The following is a 20,809-nucleotide window of genomic DNA, read 5'->3' as shown; positions in this document are numbered from 1 at the left end:
ATTTAGAAATTTCAAGTTCACAGATTCCTTCCTCAGCCACGTCCAGTTTTTTTTTTTTTTTTTTCCTTCTGGCCACTGTCTTTAATTTAATTATTATTATTTGTAATAGTTATTTCCCCATGACAATTTTTTCTACTGTACAGCATGGTGACCCAGTTATACATACATGTACACATTCTGTTTTCGCACATTCTCAGGCTCCATCATAAGTGACTACACTTAGTTCCCACTGCTACACAGCAGGATCTCATTGCTAATCCATTCCAAAGGCAAGAGTTTGTATCTATTAACCCCAAGTTCCCCAACCACTCCACTCCCTCCCCCTCCCCCTTGGCAACCACAAGTCTATTCTTCAAGTCCATGATTTTCTTTTCTGTGGAAAGGTTCATTTGCGCCTTATATTAGATTCCAGATAGAAGCGATATCATATCGTATTTGTCTTTCTCTTTCCGACTTATTTCACTCAGTATGAGAGTCTCTAGTTCCATCCATGTTGCTGCAAATGGCATTATTTTGTTCTTTTTTATGGCTGAGTAGTATGCCATTGTGTATATACACCACATCTTCCTAACCCAATTGTCTGTTGATGGACATTTGGGTTGTTTCCATGTCTTGGCTACTGTGAATAGAGCTGCAACGAACATGCAGGTGCATGTGTCTTTTTTAAGGAAAGTTTTGTCCGGATATATGCCCAAGAGTGGGATTGCTGGGTCCTGTGGTAGTTCTATGGATAGATTTCTAAGGTACCTCCAAAATGTTCTCCATAGTGGTTGTACCCATGTCTAGTTTAATGATGAGACCAAAGGCATTCTTCATTCTGTTAGTGCTTTGGATTTCTAGCATTTCCTTTTGATTCTTTCTTTCTTTCTTTCTTTCTTTCTTTCTTTCTTTCTTTCTTTCTTTTCTTTCTTTCTTTTCCTTCCTTCCTTCCATCCTTCTTTCGTTCTTTCTTTTTTCCTTCCTTCCTTCCTTCTTTCTTTCTTTCTTTCTTTCGTCTTTTCAGGGCCACACCTGCATCATATGGAGATTCCCAGGCTAGGGGTTTAATCGGAGCTGTAGCTTTTGGCCTACACCACAGCGACAGCAACTCGGGATCCGAGCCGCATCTGCAACCCACACCATATCTTACGGCAACACCAGATCTTTGACCCACTATGCAAGGCTAGGGATTGAACCCGCAACCTCATGGTTCCTAGTCGGATTCATTTCTGCTGAGCCATGACAGGAACTCCTTTTTTGTGTGTGTGCTTTTTAGGGCTGCACCCATGGCACATAGAGGTTCCCATGCTAGGGGTTGAATCGGAGCTACAGCTGCTGGCCTGCTGCCACAGCCACAGCAATGCAGGATCTGAGCCACGTCTGTGACCTACACCACAGCTCACAGCAACGCCAGATCCTTAACTCACTGAGCAAGGCCAGGGATCGAACCCACAACCTCATGGTTCCTAGTGGGATCTGTTTGCACTGCACCCCAACAGGCATTCCCCCTTTCGATTCTCTCTTGGAGTTCCCATCTTTCTGTTAGTTTTACCTGTTCTTCCAGAAGGTCTATTTTCTCCGTTAGTGCCTGTCACATACTCATCCCAGTCATTTAATTCTAAAGCCTCGGCCGTGTGTCCGAGTCCAGCTCTGAGGTTCTAGCTCTCCAAATTGCGCCTTTTGCCTTTAGGACACCTCGTGAGTTGATGCTGAAATCGAACACGAGGTACTGGGGAAAGGAATCCAGCCCTTGCTGCTGCGGCTATGCCTGCTCCTGGATTTCTGCTCCGGGAAGCTCTGCTTCTCTCTCTCCTCCTGTCTCTCCAATGCGTGGGGTGGCAGTTTCCCCCGTGGATCTTAGACGGTGAACCTAAGAAGAGCTGTTGACTTGCAGTTTGCCAGCTTTTGCTGACAGTGAGGACGGGAGTGACAACGCGCCAGCTCCTTTTGTAAACTGAGCCAGAAACCGGAGGTCCCCCATGCTTATTAGACTGTCAAGGAAAAAAACGCTGTCATGGAAAATGTTTATCAGTCAAAAGGGGTTGCCCGGCCCCAGAACGCAGGGCCCGGGACTGCACGAGTGTTCAGCTTGGAGCTTCTCAGGGCAAAGCTCAGACGCAGTATTGACAGTGAAGGAGATGGAAGGTAAAAACACGCCCCTCAGTTTTTCTTTTTAATTCAAACATTTCTGGTGATGTTCAGGAATGAACGATGTGTCCTGTTCTTCTTGGGACACAAGTCCATGTCCGTGGGCTCAAAGTGTCTAGAGGCCGTCCGAATGGGGTGTGGGGGGGAGGTCAGGGCTGTGCATCTTTCTCTTGTCCAGTGACAGGGTGACAACGAGTAAAACCCGGAGGAGGGAGGCGGAGAAACTGGGAAGCGGGTGTTCGTGCACATTCGTGCACTGGGACCGGCAGGGGAAGCGGAGGAAAACGCCCCTAGGGCCCAGAATCTGCTTTTCTGGCTCCTTATGGGAGCAGCGGAGGAGGAAGATGCAGAGAGATGCTGAGAGCTCTGCAGCCAGATGTGGGGGTCGCGTGGCTCCCAAGAGCGACCGTGCCCTGAGGCTGAGCTTGTCCTAGAGCTTCCTAAAAGCTCATCTCCCTTGGGTATTTCCTCAAGCACCACAACTATGTCAGGCTTGGGGGTCCGCAGAACCCAGCCCTGTCCCAGTGACGGCAGCTGTGCAGGCGGCGGATGGATGCTGGCAGCCAAGTTCACTCTAGCCTACACATGGCCTTGCACGAGTTTCTTGCAGCTGCTGTAACAAATGGCCACAAATGTGGTGGCTTAAAACAATAGTGATGCATTCTCTCACCGTTTTGGAGGCTAGAGTCTGAAATCAAGGCATCAGCAGGGCCACATTCCCGCCGAAGGTCCAGGAGGGCATCCTTCCTGCCCCTCTGGCTTCTGGTGGCTCCAGGTGTTCCTTCCTTGGGTTGCAGCGGCCCCATCACTTCCATCTCTGCCTCCCTCTTTCCATGACCTTCTCTGCCGGGTCTGTCTTCTCTTTTTCTGTCTCTTACAAGGATGCTTGTCATTGGCTTTATTCATTGGAATGGTCTCGTCTCAAGATCTTTAACTTAATCACAATAGAGCCTTTTTCCCAGTAAGGTCACATTCACAGGTGTCAGGACTAGGATGTGGGCACCGCTTTTGGAGGTCACCCTTCAACCCGCGAGAGGACACAATTACCCTCTCCTCGTAAGGACACACTCAAGCTCTGTGCTGCCCTAGTTACAATGTAAGATGGCTTGTTGTTCTGAACGACGCGAAGGACAACGTGAAAACAGCCCGAGCAAAGATCGTTTTGCAGGCACATTTAGAGCCGGTCTGCAAACGATCCTCCACTCCTTCCCCGAAACAGACAAGGAAACGAGCGACGGAAGTGCGTCCCGCCAATCAAAGCTCGGGGGCCAGAGAGCTTCCGGCCTCCCGTGAAGACCCGAGAGTGGACGTTTCCCTCACCAGCACGTTGACCGTGCAGCTCATGCGGTTCTCTTTGTTCTCATCATGCATGATGGTCCTGTAATCCAAGAGCCGCTCCATCAGGCGCACGACGAGTTTTACAAAAGTTTCTCCCGTTTTGGCGAGGTATTTGTGCTTCCGGCAGTGCTCCAGGAGGCTGGAAAATAATTACACGCACCTTGTTAATCACGCTCCGAAAAAGAAACCTGACGGAGGTGCCATTTAAAAGAGCTTTCATTATTAACACTTTTTAATTATTTCTGGGCTACAAAGTTCATTGTCGTCTAATTACAGCCCCTCCGTCTCTATTCTGACATAAATCCCACTGTTAATCAACACTTACATTTTATCAAATAACACTTTGTACTGCTCATCGCCTCTGCCTCCTTCCACTTCATGATCCAGCTTGGTGATGATCTCATTTTCAAACTATAATTAAACAGAGGAAGCGTAAATAATCAGCATGGCGGATATTTCATTTCATGACTTGAGCGGCAAGAGCCCATAAATCGCCCAAGGGTGATCATCAGATAGTTGCCTTACGCCTCTGAAGCCTGATTTCATTTCCCGGTGGCCATCGCCAAGCCCCTGGGGATTTCAGAAGATCGCCTAAGACAGGGGGGCATCTTTCATTTCCTTCCCTGGTTAATGAAGCTCAGTGCGTATCTTTTTTTTTTTTTTAAGAGCCGCACCTGCAGCATCTGGAAGTTCCCAGGCCAGGGGTCAAATCTGAGCTGCAGTTGCTGGCCTCCACCACAGCCACAGCCACACCGGATCCAAGCCACAGATGCGACCTACGCTACAGCTTATGGCAGTGCTGGATCTTTAACCCACTGAGTGAGGCCAGGGATTGAACCTGCATCCTCATGGACACTCTGTGGGGTTATTAACCCGCTGAGCCACACCAGGAACTCCTCAATGCGTATACTGATCACAGGAGCAAGAGCCAGAGAAAGAAAGACAAGGAAACCCTGCGGGGTGGAAATCAAGGAGCAACATGAAACAAGCATCCTCAAGTTCGTCTCTATGAACCAGTGACAACTGAAATAGCTCATGGGTTCCTGGAAAGGAAAAGATGCCGTTTCACTTGCCAGCAGAGTTCTCTGCCATCTGCAAACAGGCAAGGGGCCACTTTGCTGCCATTCCTTGATGGAGTCTATGGAAATGCCTCACGCTGGTTGAAAAATAGTATACAAATAAAAGAAGGCAATGCCTTTAAGACAGAACAAAAGGTGCCTCGGGACACCAGGCCTTCCCTGGAATCCCCAAAGCTTCTGGGTGGATTTCCAAGGTATCATATTGGGAAAGGATCCTCCCAACAGTCTCTCTGTCTCACGTTTTCCCGAAAACTCTCAATTCTGGAGAGGAGCAAATCTCCAAAATGCTTCCACGGAGGTCGCGCACCCTGCGGCTGATCCGCGGGAAATAACCACCTCAGTCGGGATGGGTCTGCACACCCAGCCTCTGCGCCCTCTCCTGGCGCAAGGCAGAGCCACCTCAGTGCTGGGACTCTGGCCAGGGGGGAGCTGGCGTTGCAAGGGGGCCCTGCAGCTGCCCATTGATGTGGATCGGGTAGGAAGGAGGGGCTGAAAGAGTGTTAGTTCCTTCGAGATGGAGACAGCCATGCTGCACTGAAAGAAGCAGGCAAAGGAAGAATTGGAGAAACAACAGTGCAATTCAGGGTTCACAGAGCAAGCACACGTGGCGCGTATGCTGGGGGATCCCTTGGAAATACATTCTCGGACGTCGCTTTCCCGGCCACCTGGTCCCCCCACCTTTATTGGGATCCCATAAGAATTTAGGTTGTGAGAGAATTTTCTTCTTTCTTGGTCGCTGCTGCATCCCGAGCCCCTAGAAGAGCACCTTGCATTGATGCTCTAACAGGCTGGACGTGCTGTGTGCACCTAAGTTACTGGACAGAGCTGGTGTTAAACAGGCACTGAAGAGGGCTTACCACGCCAGCAAAGGGGTGGCCAGTAGGTTGCTCGTGGCACATCCAGAGTGCTGGCACCAGGTTCTGCAGGCACCACCTACTGACCTGGGCGCTCAGGGCACAGCTGCTGCAGAGACAGCTGCCTGTGAGCCCCTGTGAAGCAGAAAGCAAGGGGGCTGGCGAGATCCAAGAAGGGGGCCTCAAAGCATGACCTTGACGGGGACACGCTGTCTGAAGCCACAATTTTATCACGCCGCCGATGAAACAAAGGCTTCCAACAGGCCTGCAGAGGAGTATTGATTCCTGGTTTCATCAAGGCCTCAGCAACATCACAGAAGCTAGGACTTCAGTGAAGCCCTTCACTTCTCTTCTTGATTGGCTCCGTTGTCTCCTCCCCCAAATAAACACTCTCTTTTTGATTCTGTTTGGCTTAAGAAGTTCAGGGATTTGGGGAACACAAGGAAAAAAAGACAAGACGGTTCTATTGAAGAAGAAAAAATGAGTTGCTTTTTTTTTTTCACCTGCATCTCAGGATAGTGACTTTTACTATAAAGTAACAACCTTTTGATACTAACCCACGCTTACTCTGTTCTTTATAGAACTGTGATTCTGCAAAAGGAGGTTCTTTTTGGAAACTAGCAGCACAGAGGGAGGGCTTGCTACCAGACCAAACGCTGGCGTTTCAAGGCAGCCCCAGCTTCCAGATGGCGCCATGAGGGGAAGGTCACACATGAAGCGGCAGTGCTGATTCTTCAGAGCAAATAATCCAGATACAGAGTAAGACTAAATGTAATTAAAATACATGATTCAATTCCACCCGTGTTTAGGGAGCACACTCAAAAAGAAGGCTTAGAGAAGGAAGAAAAACATACCTTATCCTAACACAGGCAAACACACATGGGCGTTTCAAATTGCTCATCACTAAGTAATCAGGAGGTATTTGAACTTGGAGTCTACTTTCTGGAAATGGCATGTTTTCTCTGCCCCCCATAAACCTAGAGCTGTCACAAACAAGGGCAATAAGGAAGCTCCAGCTTCTTAAGGATGCCGCTTATCAAATTTGACTGATGAAGTTAATGTTTTCTAAAAAGAGTGGATGAATGATAATCAGAAGAACACAGCTGATTCTAATTTTACTAAACCTCTAGTCTAAACTCTGAATTTGCACAAACACCTGGCAACCCCGTGCTGTTTATCAGCCAGGATTCATTGCACAGATCTGCGGCTAGCCTCCAATGCCGGGGCCTTTGTTAATTTTTACAGACTATCCTAGAAGCGGTTGGTTCCTGGGCTGTGACCTGTTATATCATCATCAGGACGAAACAATCCTGTCCAAATAAACTGGGGGAAGGACATTTGCTGATATGCAGAGCTGGTTTTATAAAATCAGGTTTATTATCTTACTCGTAAATGCCTGCTGACTGGTCATACGCCACGGGATTCTCCATGGTTGGGATACGATGAGCAAGGGTTTCCTGTGTTGCCCAAAAGGTAAAAGCATTGTAGTCTCCTCTCTTTGCTGAATCACCAGTATTGCTACACAAATATCCATAGGGTGTCCACCTTAAAATACTGAACAAAGCATCCCTAAGCATCTGATACCAGCAGCCCTCGGAGACTAAGCAACATGAGATGCCAGGGATAAATACAGGACTCTTCAGAAGGTTGCTGTGGAATACCGTGGAAGGTGGGTGGCTCAGGGAGCTATGTGTGTAAGGATGATGGATTAACATCGTTAATTCTAGCAACTTGGAAAGAACCACCGCTTTCACCACCCAGTGCCACCGCTAACCAGGGGTTACGGGCTCCACTTTGAGAGACCATGAGGCTCAGCAGCACAGTTCTACCTGGTCTGGAATATGCACCAAGTCTGTCGGGGCTTAGAGTTTACCGTTCTCGCTACAATGCATTTATAAATACAAAAAACCAAAACAAAACAGTCCTGCGTTCTCCAGGCATCCATGGACACCTGTATGGAAGAGCAAGGGAGGACCAGGATGGAAAGGTGTGCATGCATCGCTCACCACGTTGATAAAGCACGAAGAGGTTATTTAGTGCTGGGAGAAGGCCGAATTCTAGGACTATGGTCAGCTAAGCGTATTAGCGAAAGGGTTTCTCTGACTCTTTGGCAAATAAGCCTGAGTACAGGCATGCCTCTTTTATTGTACTTTGCTTTACTGCACTTTGCAGATATTGCATTTCGTTTTTGCTTTTTTTTGTTGTTGTTTTTTTTTTTTGCAAGTTGAAGGTTGGTGTGTTGAGCAAGTCTATTGGCACCATTTTTCAAACAGCATTTGCTCCCTTTATGTTTCTGTGTCACATTTTGGTAATTTTCACAGTATTTCAAACCTTCCAGCAGCAAAAGGTTTTACACTGGAGGCTCACATAATGGCTAGCATTTTTTTTTTTTTTAAGCAATCGGATATATATATATTTTTGTCTTTTTTTTTTTTTTTTGCTATTTCTTGGGCCGCTCCCGCGGCATATGGAGGTTCCCAGGCTAGGGGTCTAATTGGAGCTGTAGCCACAGGCCTACGCCAGAGCCACAGCAACGCAGGATCCAAGCCGCGTCTGCAACCTACACCACAGCTCACGGCAACGCCGGATCGTTCACCCACTGAGCAAGGGCAGGGATCGAACCCGCAACCTCATGGTCCCTAGTCGGATTCGTTAACCACTGCGCCACGACGGGAACTCCTGTAAACACTATTTTTATATGCACCGGGAAACCCCAAAATTCATGCGTTTCACTTAATCGAGATTTCTCTAAATTGATGGCGGTGGTCTGGACCCAAAGCCGAGGTACCTCCTGAGGCTGCCTGTACAATTGCACTTTGCCCTACAAAGGGCTGCCTTCTCCTGTTTTTTAAGAAAAGCTTCTCACAAGAGACTGGAGGTAGGACCATGGTTTTAGACCAGCCCTAGAGAAAGCAGGTTCTCTGTGGTTGCGCACCTCCAGCTGGAACTGGACAACTCAAAAAAGTCACAGAATCACGCCCTCCTCTGTAGCATCACTGGAGGGGTGAGTGGGAAAGTCCACCTGCTGTATCTGTGAGGATAACAGAACCAAGAGCAAAGTACTGGTGAGGGTGGGGGGCGCTTAGCAACGGACCACAGCCTTGGGGCTCCAGGCTCACGTGTCAACACCCAAAAAGTAACTGATCCCCAAACCCATCACTCAGCCTTTAATCCCTGTGCTCAGACATACTAATATTTTTACATATATTGCATTCCTCTTGCTTAACCGCTCTGTAAACTTAATTACACACTTAATTAATCTCTGGCACGCCATACTCCATGTTCTAAAATCCCCACATCCTTCTATGTCGAATGAGCAGTCAGCTCAGTGACCTTGAAACTTTTGTGAAAGACTCATGAGTCTAGAGGCCCCCAGCCCCAGACCTGGGGTAGCCTGGCTGGGGAACTGTCCGCTCTGTGGCGGCTGTACCTGGCAACATTGGCACAGGTGCGGCTGCTCCCATTTCTGCAGAATGAGACCATGGATTGACTGGGCTGTGTTTAATGACACTGGACTCCCGTTTTATTTGGTTAAAGGTGATCATAGGAGTCTGGGCATCTCTTTGCTGGAGGGCTTTTATAAATAGAATTCAATGCAATCACAATTCTCAGAGTCAAATGTACCAGACTCCATGATCTCTGGGACCGCTTTGGGGTCTAAGATTCAGTGAAATAGAAGCCTAATTCTTTTGTCATGTTTCCTCTTTAAGCATCCAAAACAATAGAATCAAGTATCATTTTTCAGATGAAAGCAGAAACAAACCAACCAACAAAATCCCAACCAATTGAAGAATAAACAAGATAAAATCGCCACCAAACTCACTCACATTCATATTAGGGCACAATATATGGGCTTTGCCACCGAGCAGCAGAAGCTGCCAACATCCACTTGGGTTATTCAATTATTTGCTTAAGGTTACCAGCACGGGCAGTAGGAAGAGATTATTCAAACAGGAACTCAGAGACATCACAGACACAAAGATTACTCATGTTCTAATATTACAACTAAATAGAAATTTCTGGAAGTTATGGAGCATTTTGCTGACCCTCCCAAAGATGACAGAAAAGAGTTCCATGACTGAAAACATTATTTTGCCACAGTGCCTTCTCCATCCCATTTTTATGAATGGTATAGAGCCCAAATGGTCCTTTGCTGCATTTCTCAGCTGTAAGTTCTGCATTTTCCAAAGATACAACAAATGGAATTCTTAAAAAAAAAAAAAAAAAAAAAAGGTGCCAGGAGAGAATTTAAAGGTACGCCTTTCTTATGAAGCAAAAGCCAGTGAGAACGAGACTCAGAATGGCACTCATTTGGGGTGGGGGGGTAGGCTCATTAAGGCCAGGGGTGGTGGGGTGGGGGTGGGGGGCTCATTAAGGCCAGGGGTGGGCTCATCTGGTAACACGGCTCAGCCCATCCAGGGAGATGACGTAAGAGGCACTAAGATAAAGATGCCTCCCGGAGTGCCTGTTATGGTTCAGCAGAAACGAATCCGACTAGGATCCATGAGGATTCGGGTTTGATTCCTGGCCTTGCTCAATGGGTGACGGATCCGGCATTGCCATGAGCATGAGCTATGGTGTGGGTCAAAGATGCAACTCGGATCTGATGTTGCTGTGGCTGTGGTGTAGGCCAGCAGCTGCAGCTCCGATTCAACCCCTAGCCTGGGAACCTCCATATGCTGCAGGTGCAACCCTAAAAAGAAAAGAAAAGAAAAGAAAAGAAAAGAAAAGAAAAGAAAAGCCTCCAACAACCTCTCCATGCTGGCTTGGCGATCTTGCAATCTTCACACATAGGGTCTCTCCTTTGGAAGAAAAACCAATCAAGACTCTGCCCAAAGGCTTCAGTTTCAAGGGGGCAGTGAACACAACTGTGGGATGACTTGAGGAGTGGCGAGAGCCAAGGAAAGGGAGACATGTCCACTGGGGCAGCAGTGGGAGGACAGGTGTTAGGAGACGAGGTGGGGCAGCCAGATGGTAAGACCCTTAGACAGGCTGGGAGAACCAGGGCAGCCAAGGGCAGCTGGCTGCTGGACACTCGGAGAAAAGGGAAGAGGCTTGTGCTGAGTGGAGCCTCTGGCCATGTGGATGGGGCAGAGGAATCACAAGCAAGCATGGAGTCATGACGGAGGGCGGCCGGAGGGCCCGTGGGCAACAGTGGCCACCAGGGGGTAGGGACTGACCAGCCATGAGGGACACAGCTGGAGTGGCCCTCCAGCTGAGGTTCTTGGTGGTTTTCTTATCTTCCCACGGATGGAACATCTGCAGCAGAAGCACGGAGGAGGCAAAGGACCATCCCCAAAGAAGGCACCATCCCTCCCTCACCAGTGCACCAACAACGAGCAAGAAGAATGGGTCCAGTCGGGAGCTGGGGATGGGAGAGAGGCATTCAGGTCCCAGAAAAGCTACAGCCCCGGTCCTTCCAGCAGACCACTGATCCACGGCTGTGAGTGCGGCCGACACGAAGCCTATTATACTGCAGGTGGGAAGGGTTTCTAGAACTCAAGGCCACTTCGTGTATGGGAGTCCCCCCGTCTGAGGCTTCTCTCTGGTCCAAGCTCCTCCATGTTGCATCAGATCATTGGCATCTAGTAGGACCTGCCCAGAGCAAATGGGATCCGGCAAAGGCACTGCCTGCAGCCACGGAAAGAGTGTCCCAGGCCACCAGGAGGGCACAGGAACAGGTAGCTCCTTGCTACTCTACCCCACCACCAGGCCAGACCCTCTGTGCACGGGCTCTGGAGAGGCAGGACGAGCAGCACCCAGGACACGAGACAAGGATACATTTATTCTGAAAGAAGATTCGTGCTCTTTCTTGCCAAAGTGGAGACAAGAAACAAGGAGACTCTTGGGGAAATATGTGTGTAGGAACATTCTAAAGAAAAGCCCTCCATCCCAGAGAAAGGAACATGGGAGCAGCAACCCTGGGGAACTTAGGAAACGCCAATATGTAACACATGCTTTTGAAATTCCAATAATGATTTGATGCAGTTGAATCTTGAGTAAAACGACCCATTTTTCTTCTGAATTCAGCTGGTCCCTTCTCTACTCCAATTGTCAAGAGTACAGAACAACAGGGCACAACGCCTATTTCACCAACAGGGGCGTCTGAACAGCCCCACTCTGAAAGACACAGTGACCTCTTAAAAAAGAGGTTACATCCTATGTTCAAAATACTCAAGCTTTGTGAAAACAGAAAACCTTAATGCCTTCCCCTCACCCTGTTAGGTGTGCACATCTGCTACAAAAATGGAGCCAATTTAAGCCCTTGTTGGTGTGACTAATAAGGTTAGATCACTGAATTGGTGGCGGATTAAACAGCAGCCAGCCAGCCAGCTGCATCCTACGAGCTCCCTGGATGGAGGCAAGGACGGCTGTGTCCTGCTGTTCTGTGTGCATGCCCGCCACGCACAGTCAGCACCACCACTGCCAAGGAATAGAGGGCATGCCCTGGGCTTCAGGAGAGCAGACATGGAGGACGGGAGTTGAGCCGAGAATGGAAAGGAGTTAGAAAAGATAGAGCAAGTCAAGGGAGTTCCCTTCGTGGCTCAGTGGTAATGAAGCTGACTAGGATCAAGCTGGTTTGATTCCTGGCTTTGCTCAGTGGGTTAAGGATCCAGCGTTGCTGTGAGCTGTGCAGCTGTAGCTCTGATTCAACCCCTAGCCTGGGAACTTCCGTATGCCCCAGGCGTGGGCCTAAAAAAGAAAAGCAAAGCAAAAAACAGCAAGTCAAGAGACGAATGCTGTGGTCCAGCAGAGCCCTGAAGAGGGGCTGAGCAAAGCAGGAGGACACTGAGGATGAGACAGAGAAAGAACTGACCAGTCATCACATCCCACCATGGAGACCAAGAATGACCCAAGGCAACGCCAGGGGATGGCACCCATGGACCGAATGACCGGGAGCCTCTAGCAGAAACGGGGACAACAGGCAAGCAGCAGATCGGGGAAGGATGGCACGCCACCTCCCCTGGGAGGCTGGCAGACTGATGGAGAAAATAAGCGGACATATCCCAGAGGGAAGGAAACCGACGGTGTGTTGATTCACAAGCACCGATGAACATATCAGAGAGGTTTGGCTCACAAGTTTAAGCTCTCCTGCCTTGATTTTACCTTTGGTTGTCCTACCACATGTCTGTGAAGGTGCAAGCAGATACAATGCCCATGAACAAAGGCCCATGAAAAAAGAATTCTTTTTTTTTTTTTTTTTAATGTTCTGGCCACACCCGGGGCATATGGAAGTTCCTGGGCCTGAGATTAAATCCAAGCTGCAGGTGCAACTTATGCCAAAGCTGCAGCAACTCAGGATCCTTCTACCGCCTGTGCTGGGCTGGGGGCTGAACCCACGCCTCCTCAGTGACCTGAGCTGCTGCAGCTGGAGACTTAACTCACTGCACCACAGTGGGAACTCCAAGGGCCAGTGAGTCTGACCAGAAAACTCAAGGCTGCTTGTGCTTCCCCAGAATGCGGGTTCTTTGTGTGGACCTGGATGTTCCTCCATGTTTGTGTTTTTCCCTGCCCTTAGCCCAGGGGGGCATGTGTGGGGCTGGGGGACCTGTTGGCAGGTGGGACTGCATGGGCACAACTACTTGATAGTATCACTGGAGCAGGTAGGCTTTCTGGAAAGCGGTCTCCTGATGTTGGCAGATTCTGAAGCCACCAACCAACGAAGCACAGCCTGTCGAGGATGGAGGCAAAAATGCAGTGACTCTGGTCCACTTTGGGCGGTTTGCTAAGAAACCCGAGAACCTTTTGAACTGGGGAATGGGCGGTCCTCTGTGCAGGAGATTGCTGTAAGATACTGTAAAACTCTGGTGGGTATTCTCCGGCGGCTCAGCAGGTTAAGGATCCAGCCTTGTCAGTGCTGTGGCATGGGTTTGGTCCCTGGCCCAGGAACTTCTGTATACTACAGGCACAACCATAAAACCCCCTCGAACACAAAACCAAAACCAAACAAAACTCTAGTGAAATAGGAATGAGATAAGAAGAATGGTCGAAAGAAGGAAAATTCAGAAAGCAAACGCTCATTCTCATCTCTGTTCCAACGGCCCTTATTTTGACCAAAAGACTCCTTAAAAGAGTGACAAATGACATATTTTAAAGGCTTTTGAGCATACCTTCCTGGGCTAGAAACATTTATCCATATACATACATTTTTCTCCTTTACCTGATTCTTTAACTTACTAGCATCTTCTCATAAGATCTTTCTTTGAGCCTTGATTCATATAACATTTAAAACATCGGATGTATTTTCAGCTTAGGGAAGAGCATTTTACATTATACTTCCTAGGTCTGGTGAGTCAGCAGGGAGACAGGGCCATGATTTAGCGCCAGCAGCAGTGGAGATGGGTCAGATCTTAAGGCAATAAGATCACACAATTTGGTAGGAATGTCAAAAGTCACAAAAAGTATTTTGAATCCTCAGTCGCGTTTTTGAGAAGGTATAGCAGGAAAACTTTCACGAGACATTCCAGCTCCATGCATGAATCATGTTCACGGCGCAAGTATTCATGGCAGTGAAAAGCTCCAAACAACCTAAGTGCCCAACTAAAGGGGGTGACTCAGAAAGGATGAGCCAAGTCGTTCTCTGGAATGGCACGCCATCATTCAAGTCATGGTAACTACACCCGGGAACGTGTTTCTGATACACAGACCAACAGAAAGAGCAAGGCTAACGAACGTGGGACAGTGTTTTACAACATCGCATTAGACAGGTACAAAGACTGACGTGCAACAGAGAAACAAAACCAGCTGCTCTTTCAAAACAGTCTCTTTAGAAGTTCCCATTGCGGCCCAGTGGCAACGAATCCAACTTGTATCCATGAGGATGCGGGGTCGATCCCGGGCCTCACTCCGTGGGTTAAGGATCCGGCGTGGCCATGAGCTGTGGTGTAGGTCACAGACTCGGCTTGGATCCTGCGTGGCTGTGGCTGTGGTATAGGCTGGCGGCTGTAGTGCCGATTCAACCCCTAGCCTGGGAACCTCCATGTGCAGGCGCGGCCCTAAAAAGCAAAACAAAAACAAGACAAATCAAAAGAGTCTCTTGAATTTCAGGAGTAAATAAATGTGAGGAAATCTTCCTCACCCAAAATGAAGGTTCGAGGAAGGAAGGAAGGAAGAAAAAAGAATGAAGGGTAGGCTTGCAGGATGGATTTTATTCACAGCTTACAAGCGCTCTTTCCACTAGATGCTATTTCATACCCGCTTCACAGCTCCGAGCTGGACACATTAGGATAAGTGATTTGCTCAAGACCCAGTAGGACCCGGTCCAGCAGGGCTTCAGGGTCTGCCTGAATTCAGGGTCGCAAGTCCACCCTATTCACAGAGAGGGGCTTCTTTGAGCTTCGTATCTGTTTTTTGTTCTGGGAAATAGCAAGGTTGTTTTTCACAGCCACTGCCTTCATGCAACAGTGACAAAGAGCGACCGATTAAACTGTGCGGACGCTTCAAACCCTAAGACTGGACAGAGGTGAGAAGGAAAACCTACTCTTTAAATATTCAACCCCACTAAAATCATGTCACCCCGATGGATGAAGTTTTGATGCCCGCTCACTCTAGGAATTTCTCTCAAAATCCCCCAGATCTATGTCAAACGCTGAGTCCATGAACACCTCTGAATGACTACTCTATTTTCGCAGAGGTAGCTTCTGACTTAGAGGACCTCCTATCATTGGGTTCACCTCTTGCCTCCTGCAAAGTACTGTAACCTAACCATTACTACACAAGGGAGAAACCCCCAGCATGTGCACGTGTGTGGGCTTGTGTGTGTGGTGTGTACCCACCCAGACATCCCCAAACACCACACTTGTTCCCATGGACTCCAAGGAAAGAGATTTTGGTACTTTTCATAACACAAATTATTCAGATTTTTTTTTTTCCTTTTTCAGCCGAGGGGTGGAGTCAGAGATGCAGCTGCCGGCCTGGGCCGTAGCCACGGCAACACCAGATCTGAGCCACATCTGTGACTTATGCTGCGGCGACTGGATGCTTACACCCACCGAGCAAGGGCAGAGATGGAACCCACGCTGTCATGGATAGTCAGGGTCTTAGTGTGCTGAGCCACCGGGGGAACTCCCAAGTCACTCCGATGCCGCTCTACTGGGGTACACAGTCTGTTTCGAGCACTTTACATACACGTTCTTCAGGGAATCTCATCAGTCCCACAGCACAGGTAAAAAGACCATGACACACACTCAGAAGAAAAAGGCGAAGACTTTAGACTTAAAAATAACCGCACTCAGCCAGCAGCAGCCAGACTGCGCGAATACAGCAACATCGGATCAAACGCGCCTACGAAGGAGGCCGAAAGAGACGCTTTGATCCAGTTTTACTGTGTAAGTCCATCCAGATAAAAGTAAGTAAAAAGAGCTAAAAATGGAGAACCATCCTGCCTCAAACTGGAGAAGAAGCCTCGCGAAGGGTCATGGGCTTTTCCCATCAGCAAAGTCTAGGACTTTTCTCCCTTAGGCTGCAGGGAACGCCGTGTCCCTATTGGACACCTGAGTCTGCCTCCAGGCTTCCTGCCGTTGCCCTCGTCTCTCCAGGCCCCGTCCCGACACCCACGCGCTTACCATCTGGAAGCTTCGGGTGGAATGGAATTCGCACTGCATCATGTCAAAGAAGATGGGGATGGTGGCTTTGCGCAGCTCCGTCTCAGGGATAAGCGTCATTTCTAACATTGGGCCAACCATTTCCGGGATGAACTTTATCTTGTGTTGACCTTGAAGACAAGAAAGGCCTTGCTCAGAAAGCTCTTAACAAGGATTCTCAAGTGGGTTTCAATGGACAAGACAAAACTACACAGATTGCCGTGATTTTGAAGGCTGGGGCCTCGGGAAAGTGGCTCCATTTCTCACCTGTAGGCAACAATTTTGAGTGTGTCCAGCTTTTGGTATAAAAAGCAGACTGTGTTTCAATGCTGTAAATGAGGCTATTAAAAACACATCCAACATAAGGCCTCCGGGCATGGCGTGTCTGTTGCAGATGATAAACACACACAGTTCAATCACACACATTGGGGGTGTGGGCAGCTAATGGGTGAACCCAGGTTTGAAAAGAGCTGGGCTGGGATACCAGGCCCTTTTGGGCATCTCCTTTTGTGGACAAGGTACAAGAGCTGATTAAGTCAAGGAGTAAGGAGAAGTTCTCACTGCAGCACAGTGGGTTAAGAATCTGACTGCAGCTCAGGCTGCTGCAGAGGTGTGGGCTCTGTCCCCAGCCCAGTGGAGTGGGTTAAGCATCCAGCACTGCTGCACCCGTGGTATAGGGGACAGCTGTGGTTTGGATTCAGTCCCTAGCCCGGGAACTTCCCTATGCCATGAGCGAGGCCATAAAATTAAAAAGGGGGGGGGGAAGGAGTTCAGGGAGGAGGTCTCTTGGCTGCTTCTGTCTCCAGCATCCTAAGAAAAAGAGCTTATTGTTTCGCATCTCTGTGAATGAGGTAGAATGATTTCTGTGACATCGGAATGACGGTTATCAAGGAAATCAAAGCCAGACCTCAGCAAATGAAGCTGGGGAACTGAAAGGATTCTGCCTTCTCTGACTTACTATTTGATGGGAAAATGCTTATTTAAATAACGATTTCATTAACTTTATCTCGCTATCTTATCCAGATAGGATTTTTGACGCTTTCAAGAAAAGATTTCTCGAAGTTGCTTTTAAGCAAATACTGTTGCCACTATGAATAATAATAAAGAAGTTTATGAGATTAGGAACACTTACTAAGGACGACCACATGGCATGCCTCGAAGAAAAAAAGTCTCATTGCATCCTCAGCATAATTTTGCAAGCTGGCTACCGTTCCTCTTTTCTTAAAAAATAAACTTTAATTCTTCCAGTAGACTTTATTTTTTACAGCAAAACTGAGCAGAAGGTTCAGCGATTTCTCCTATACCCCCGCCCCAGTGAGAACATCCCTCTCGAGTGGGTGCCATTCTGAACTCTGTTTCACAGTTTCAAGGAAACTGTGAATTTCCCCACAGCAGCATGAGTTCAGTGGAAATGGCACAGCAGGTTGGAACCCGAGCCTGTGACTCTGAAGCGTCAGCCATGTCCCTTCCTCCCCGCTTGTCACTGGATCTTCCAGGACGCCGGGACATCCCATCTCTCCGCAAAGGAAAGGACGCTGGCTGTCCACACCACGCCCTCCTCTGTCTGTTACTGTAAGAACCCGGATGCAGGGGTCAGAGACCTGTCATGTCATCAGGCCCTTCTGGGGTATCCCGCTTCTGAAATGAGTCCCCCAGGAAGTAGAGATGGGCGTCTTACAGGCTCCAAACCTTTTAACTTATTTTTTTTTTCTATTTCAATTCCTTTTGTTGGAAATTTTGGTATCACCTGCTACCTCAAAATCTCCATTTTTTTTTTTTTAATTTTGACAAAATTTTTTTTTTCTCGTTTCTGGCTGCCCTATTGCCTCATCCCAGCAGTGGCCTCCGCACCCTGCTATGTCTGCGTTCCTGAAGGTAGGGGGGCAAAGCAGGCGAGCGCCCAGAGAACTGGACGTGAACAAAGACTTGCAGAGCCAACCTGTGCCAGCCACTGCCTTACCTCACTGCCCAGAAAGAAGCTGCTGGAAAACCGTTTCTCAAAAAGAGCAGAGTTGGCCTTATTTAAGGTGATGTAATTAAATTTGGAGGCAGGTGCCATCAAGACAGTGGTCCTTTATAATTCCTGCCTTCTTATCTTTAATTTCAGAAATCTTGATTTATTTTCATTTCACGCCATGACATTTGATACCATGTCACTTCCAACACGCCAGGGGAGAAGGTGAGTGAATTATGGGTGACATTTTGTCATTAACCCATAGCTAATCAATATTACTAATATCATTACACAATTAGGAAATAGAATGGATACTCCAGAGAATTTAGTTTTCTTTATAACTCAGCTAACACAGATTTCTGTAGAGAGAACCATTCAACAAATTTGGCTATTATAAATAAAGACACTTTAACAAAATATGCAAGCCTCATAATTGGCCTAAATTAATGTACGACTGAAATTTGTATTGGGTGAACACATACACAAAAAGTAATCCTTCAATAAGGAATCTGAGTGTAATTAAAATCTTGTTACCTTTTGCCAAATAAATAATATTTTGACTAAGGCTTTCATAGCATGATTCTCATCCCTTCCCCAAATGCTTAATGTTTCTGAAAAGCATGTAACTGATGCAAAGCCTTCTCTTAAAAATGCTATTATATTCAGTCTCTCAGGTGACACTTTTCATGTATTACGCCTAAAAAATGTCAGAGCCAATGCTTCAGAAAACAGATGATGGTGACAGAGAGTTGTTCATCAGCCACAATTGGAGTGTCCCAGAGGGCTCCGTCTGTCACCCACAGCCTCTACTGTTCCAAGCTGGAAGGAACGTGTAAGAGAGAAACAAGTGGTTGTGAACACAGGGATTGGAAAAATCTGTTCCCAAAACAGAGGCGTCCTAACTTTGATGATTACGTGTCCCTTTAAGTTAAAGCGGGACACACTGGCAGGAGCGCAGGTGCGGGCGATGAGCTCCTGTTACAGTGATGTCCTGGGGGTTTAACCTTCCAGAGCTAACGCTCCTCAAGGCGAGAGAGGCCTGGGTGAGCGTCTCCAGGGCTCATCTTTTTCCCTTTTTGCTTTTGGCATTTGCATTATGGATTTCCCCTGAAGCATCTCCTGCTCAAATTTAATGCTGAACTCAGGTCAGGTCATCAGTGGTGAGCAAGGTGACTTCTGAAATGTAGATGTCAAGAAATAGAGGATGCCCTTTAAAAATTTTTTTCCTTTTGAGACCAAGGAAGAATAAACTGTTGGGCCACAGGGGATCTTTCAGCTCTCGTCCCCTTGCCCCACTCCTGGTTACCACCCCCGATTCTTGAAAATCCACCAAGAGCCTCTCTTCCAGTGACAAAGCCTGGCGCCCCATCCCTGGGAACCAGGCAGAGAAGCAGGGTTCTCCCCCATCAGCAGCCCCCACGCCCTCCCCCCGGGTCTCTGGATGACCTTTTGACAGTCAGGAGGGTTCAGAAATCTGGGATAATAAAGAGTCTAATCCGAGGAAAACCTCTGGATACAGGAGGGTAGACAGAGCGAAAATGTCCATCGCCCAGTCAAATGGATTTGGCCCCCCTGATATGGGTTTTAATGAAAAGCACACAATTTTTCCAAGTCTCCAGAAACATCCACGAAGGGAATCCCGCGTGACAAATAGCCCAGACCGAACCCGGCTGATAAAGATCGTGCTGCGGGCACATTTGTTCTGGCCAGACTGGCGGCTGCGCAGGCTCCAGGGCGCTGTGTGTAATAAACAAAATGCAAATCGAGGGGAGGAAGGCACCCGTGAGGTCAGGTGCTCTGGCGGCTGCTGTGCGCCGCGCGCTTTGATAAATCACCCAAGAGCTGGGCGAACAAACACACGCTCCCCTCCTTTTGGGGAGGGCGTCTGCCTTTAATTTCTCCTCTCACACTCAAGACACGACAGGTTTGGGAGGGGAAAGAAAAAGTGCGGCCTGGCCCCACGGGGCAGGGCCGAGGCTGCATTTGCATTCAATCCAGCCAAACAGACCCGGGATCCTGGCTCTGAAGCTCTGCACGGAGGTGGGTGCCGTCGGCTCAGGGCCTGATCCAGCGAGAGGTGACGAAGTGTAAGACGCTCAGCGTATCTGACTTCCGTTTTTATTTTCTTGGCGGAGCTGGCTAGACCAGGCTGCCAACACGTTCCCACACCTGAGCCCATTTGAAGGAAAAAAAAAAAAGCTGTGTAGAAAATAAGTTGTATGCTTCTTGGGAAATTGAGCCGTGCTGTCATCCATTTCTTGAGTGGCGGTCTCGGCAATGACCCTGGCAGGGAGGCTCCCGCACCTGAGACTCAGAGCAGGAAAAGAAAGACCGGGCTGCCGGAGGTGACCCCACAGAAGAGAACGGAGGTGACCCACGGAGCCAGCGGGAGCCAGAGTGGGGGGGGGCGGGGAGCTGCCTGGGGCAAATGCTGTGAGCCACAGATAGGTTTATTACATTTGTTCCAAGAAAAAATTTCAGCAATAACTTAATTCTTTTATAAGCAAGGAACCCAATCATGGAGGTTAATGATGATTGCGTCCTGCTATCAAATCCCCGCCTTTAACCGCCCACGGTCATGGATGACTTTGACCTTCTGGCAGCTTCTCCTGCCAGAGTCAAAGGTCCAGGTCGAGAACACAGATCTGACGCATTAATCCTCGTGTTCAAATCAGCTATGGACAGGGATGAAGGGGGACATGGGCTCTCTTAATTGCATCCTTTAGGTCTCTTGACTCCGCCTGGTGGGGGTGTAAGGACAGTTAAAGTCAAGAGCACCAACGGGTCCAGCGAGGTGAGCCTTCCCGAGGGTCCAGAGGTGGCTTCCCAGAGAAGCTCACACCTCCCTAAGCCCATCTCCCCTCCTTCCTTAAA

The 20,809-nt window shown here is 48.4% G+C and overlaps 1 protein-coding gene across 1 annotated transcript in view; it reads right to left on the bottom strand.

Annotated features, from left to right (window-relative positions):
• The window catches only part of DOCK1 (dedicator of cytokinesis 1), a 545,742-nt gene that overhangs the window by 69,479 nt on the left and 455,454 nt on the right, over window positions 1-20,809 (bottom strand). The window contains 3 exon segments of the mRNA XM_021072613.1: window positions 3,448-3,604; window positions 3,791-3,876; window positions 15,964-16,112. Coding sequence (XP_020928272.1) covers window positions 3,448-3,604; window positions 3,791-3,876; window positions 15,964-16,112 — 392 coding nt within the window.

Source organism: Sus scrofa, chromosome 14, assembly GCF_000003025.6.
Source record: "Sus scrofa isolate TJ Tabasco breed Duroc chromosome 14, Sscrofa11.1, whole genome shotgun sequence".
Lineage (NCBI taxonomy): Eukaryota > Metazoa > Chordata > Mammalia > Artiodactyla > Suidae > Sus > Sus scrofa.
This window is presented reverse-complemented; position numbering and strand designations above follow the sequence as displayed.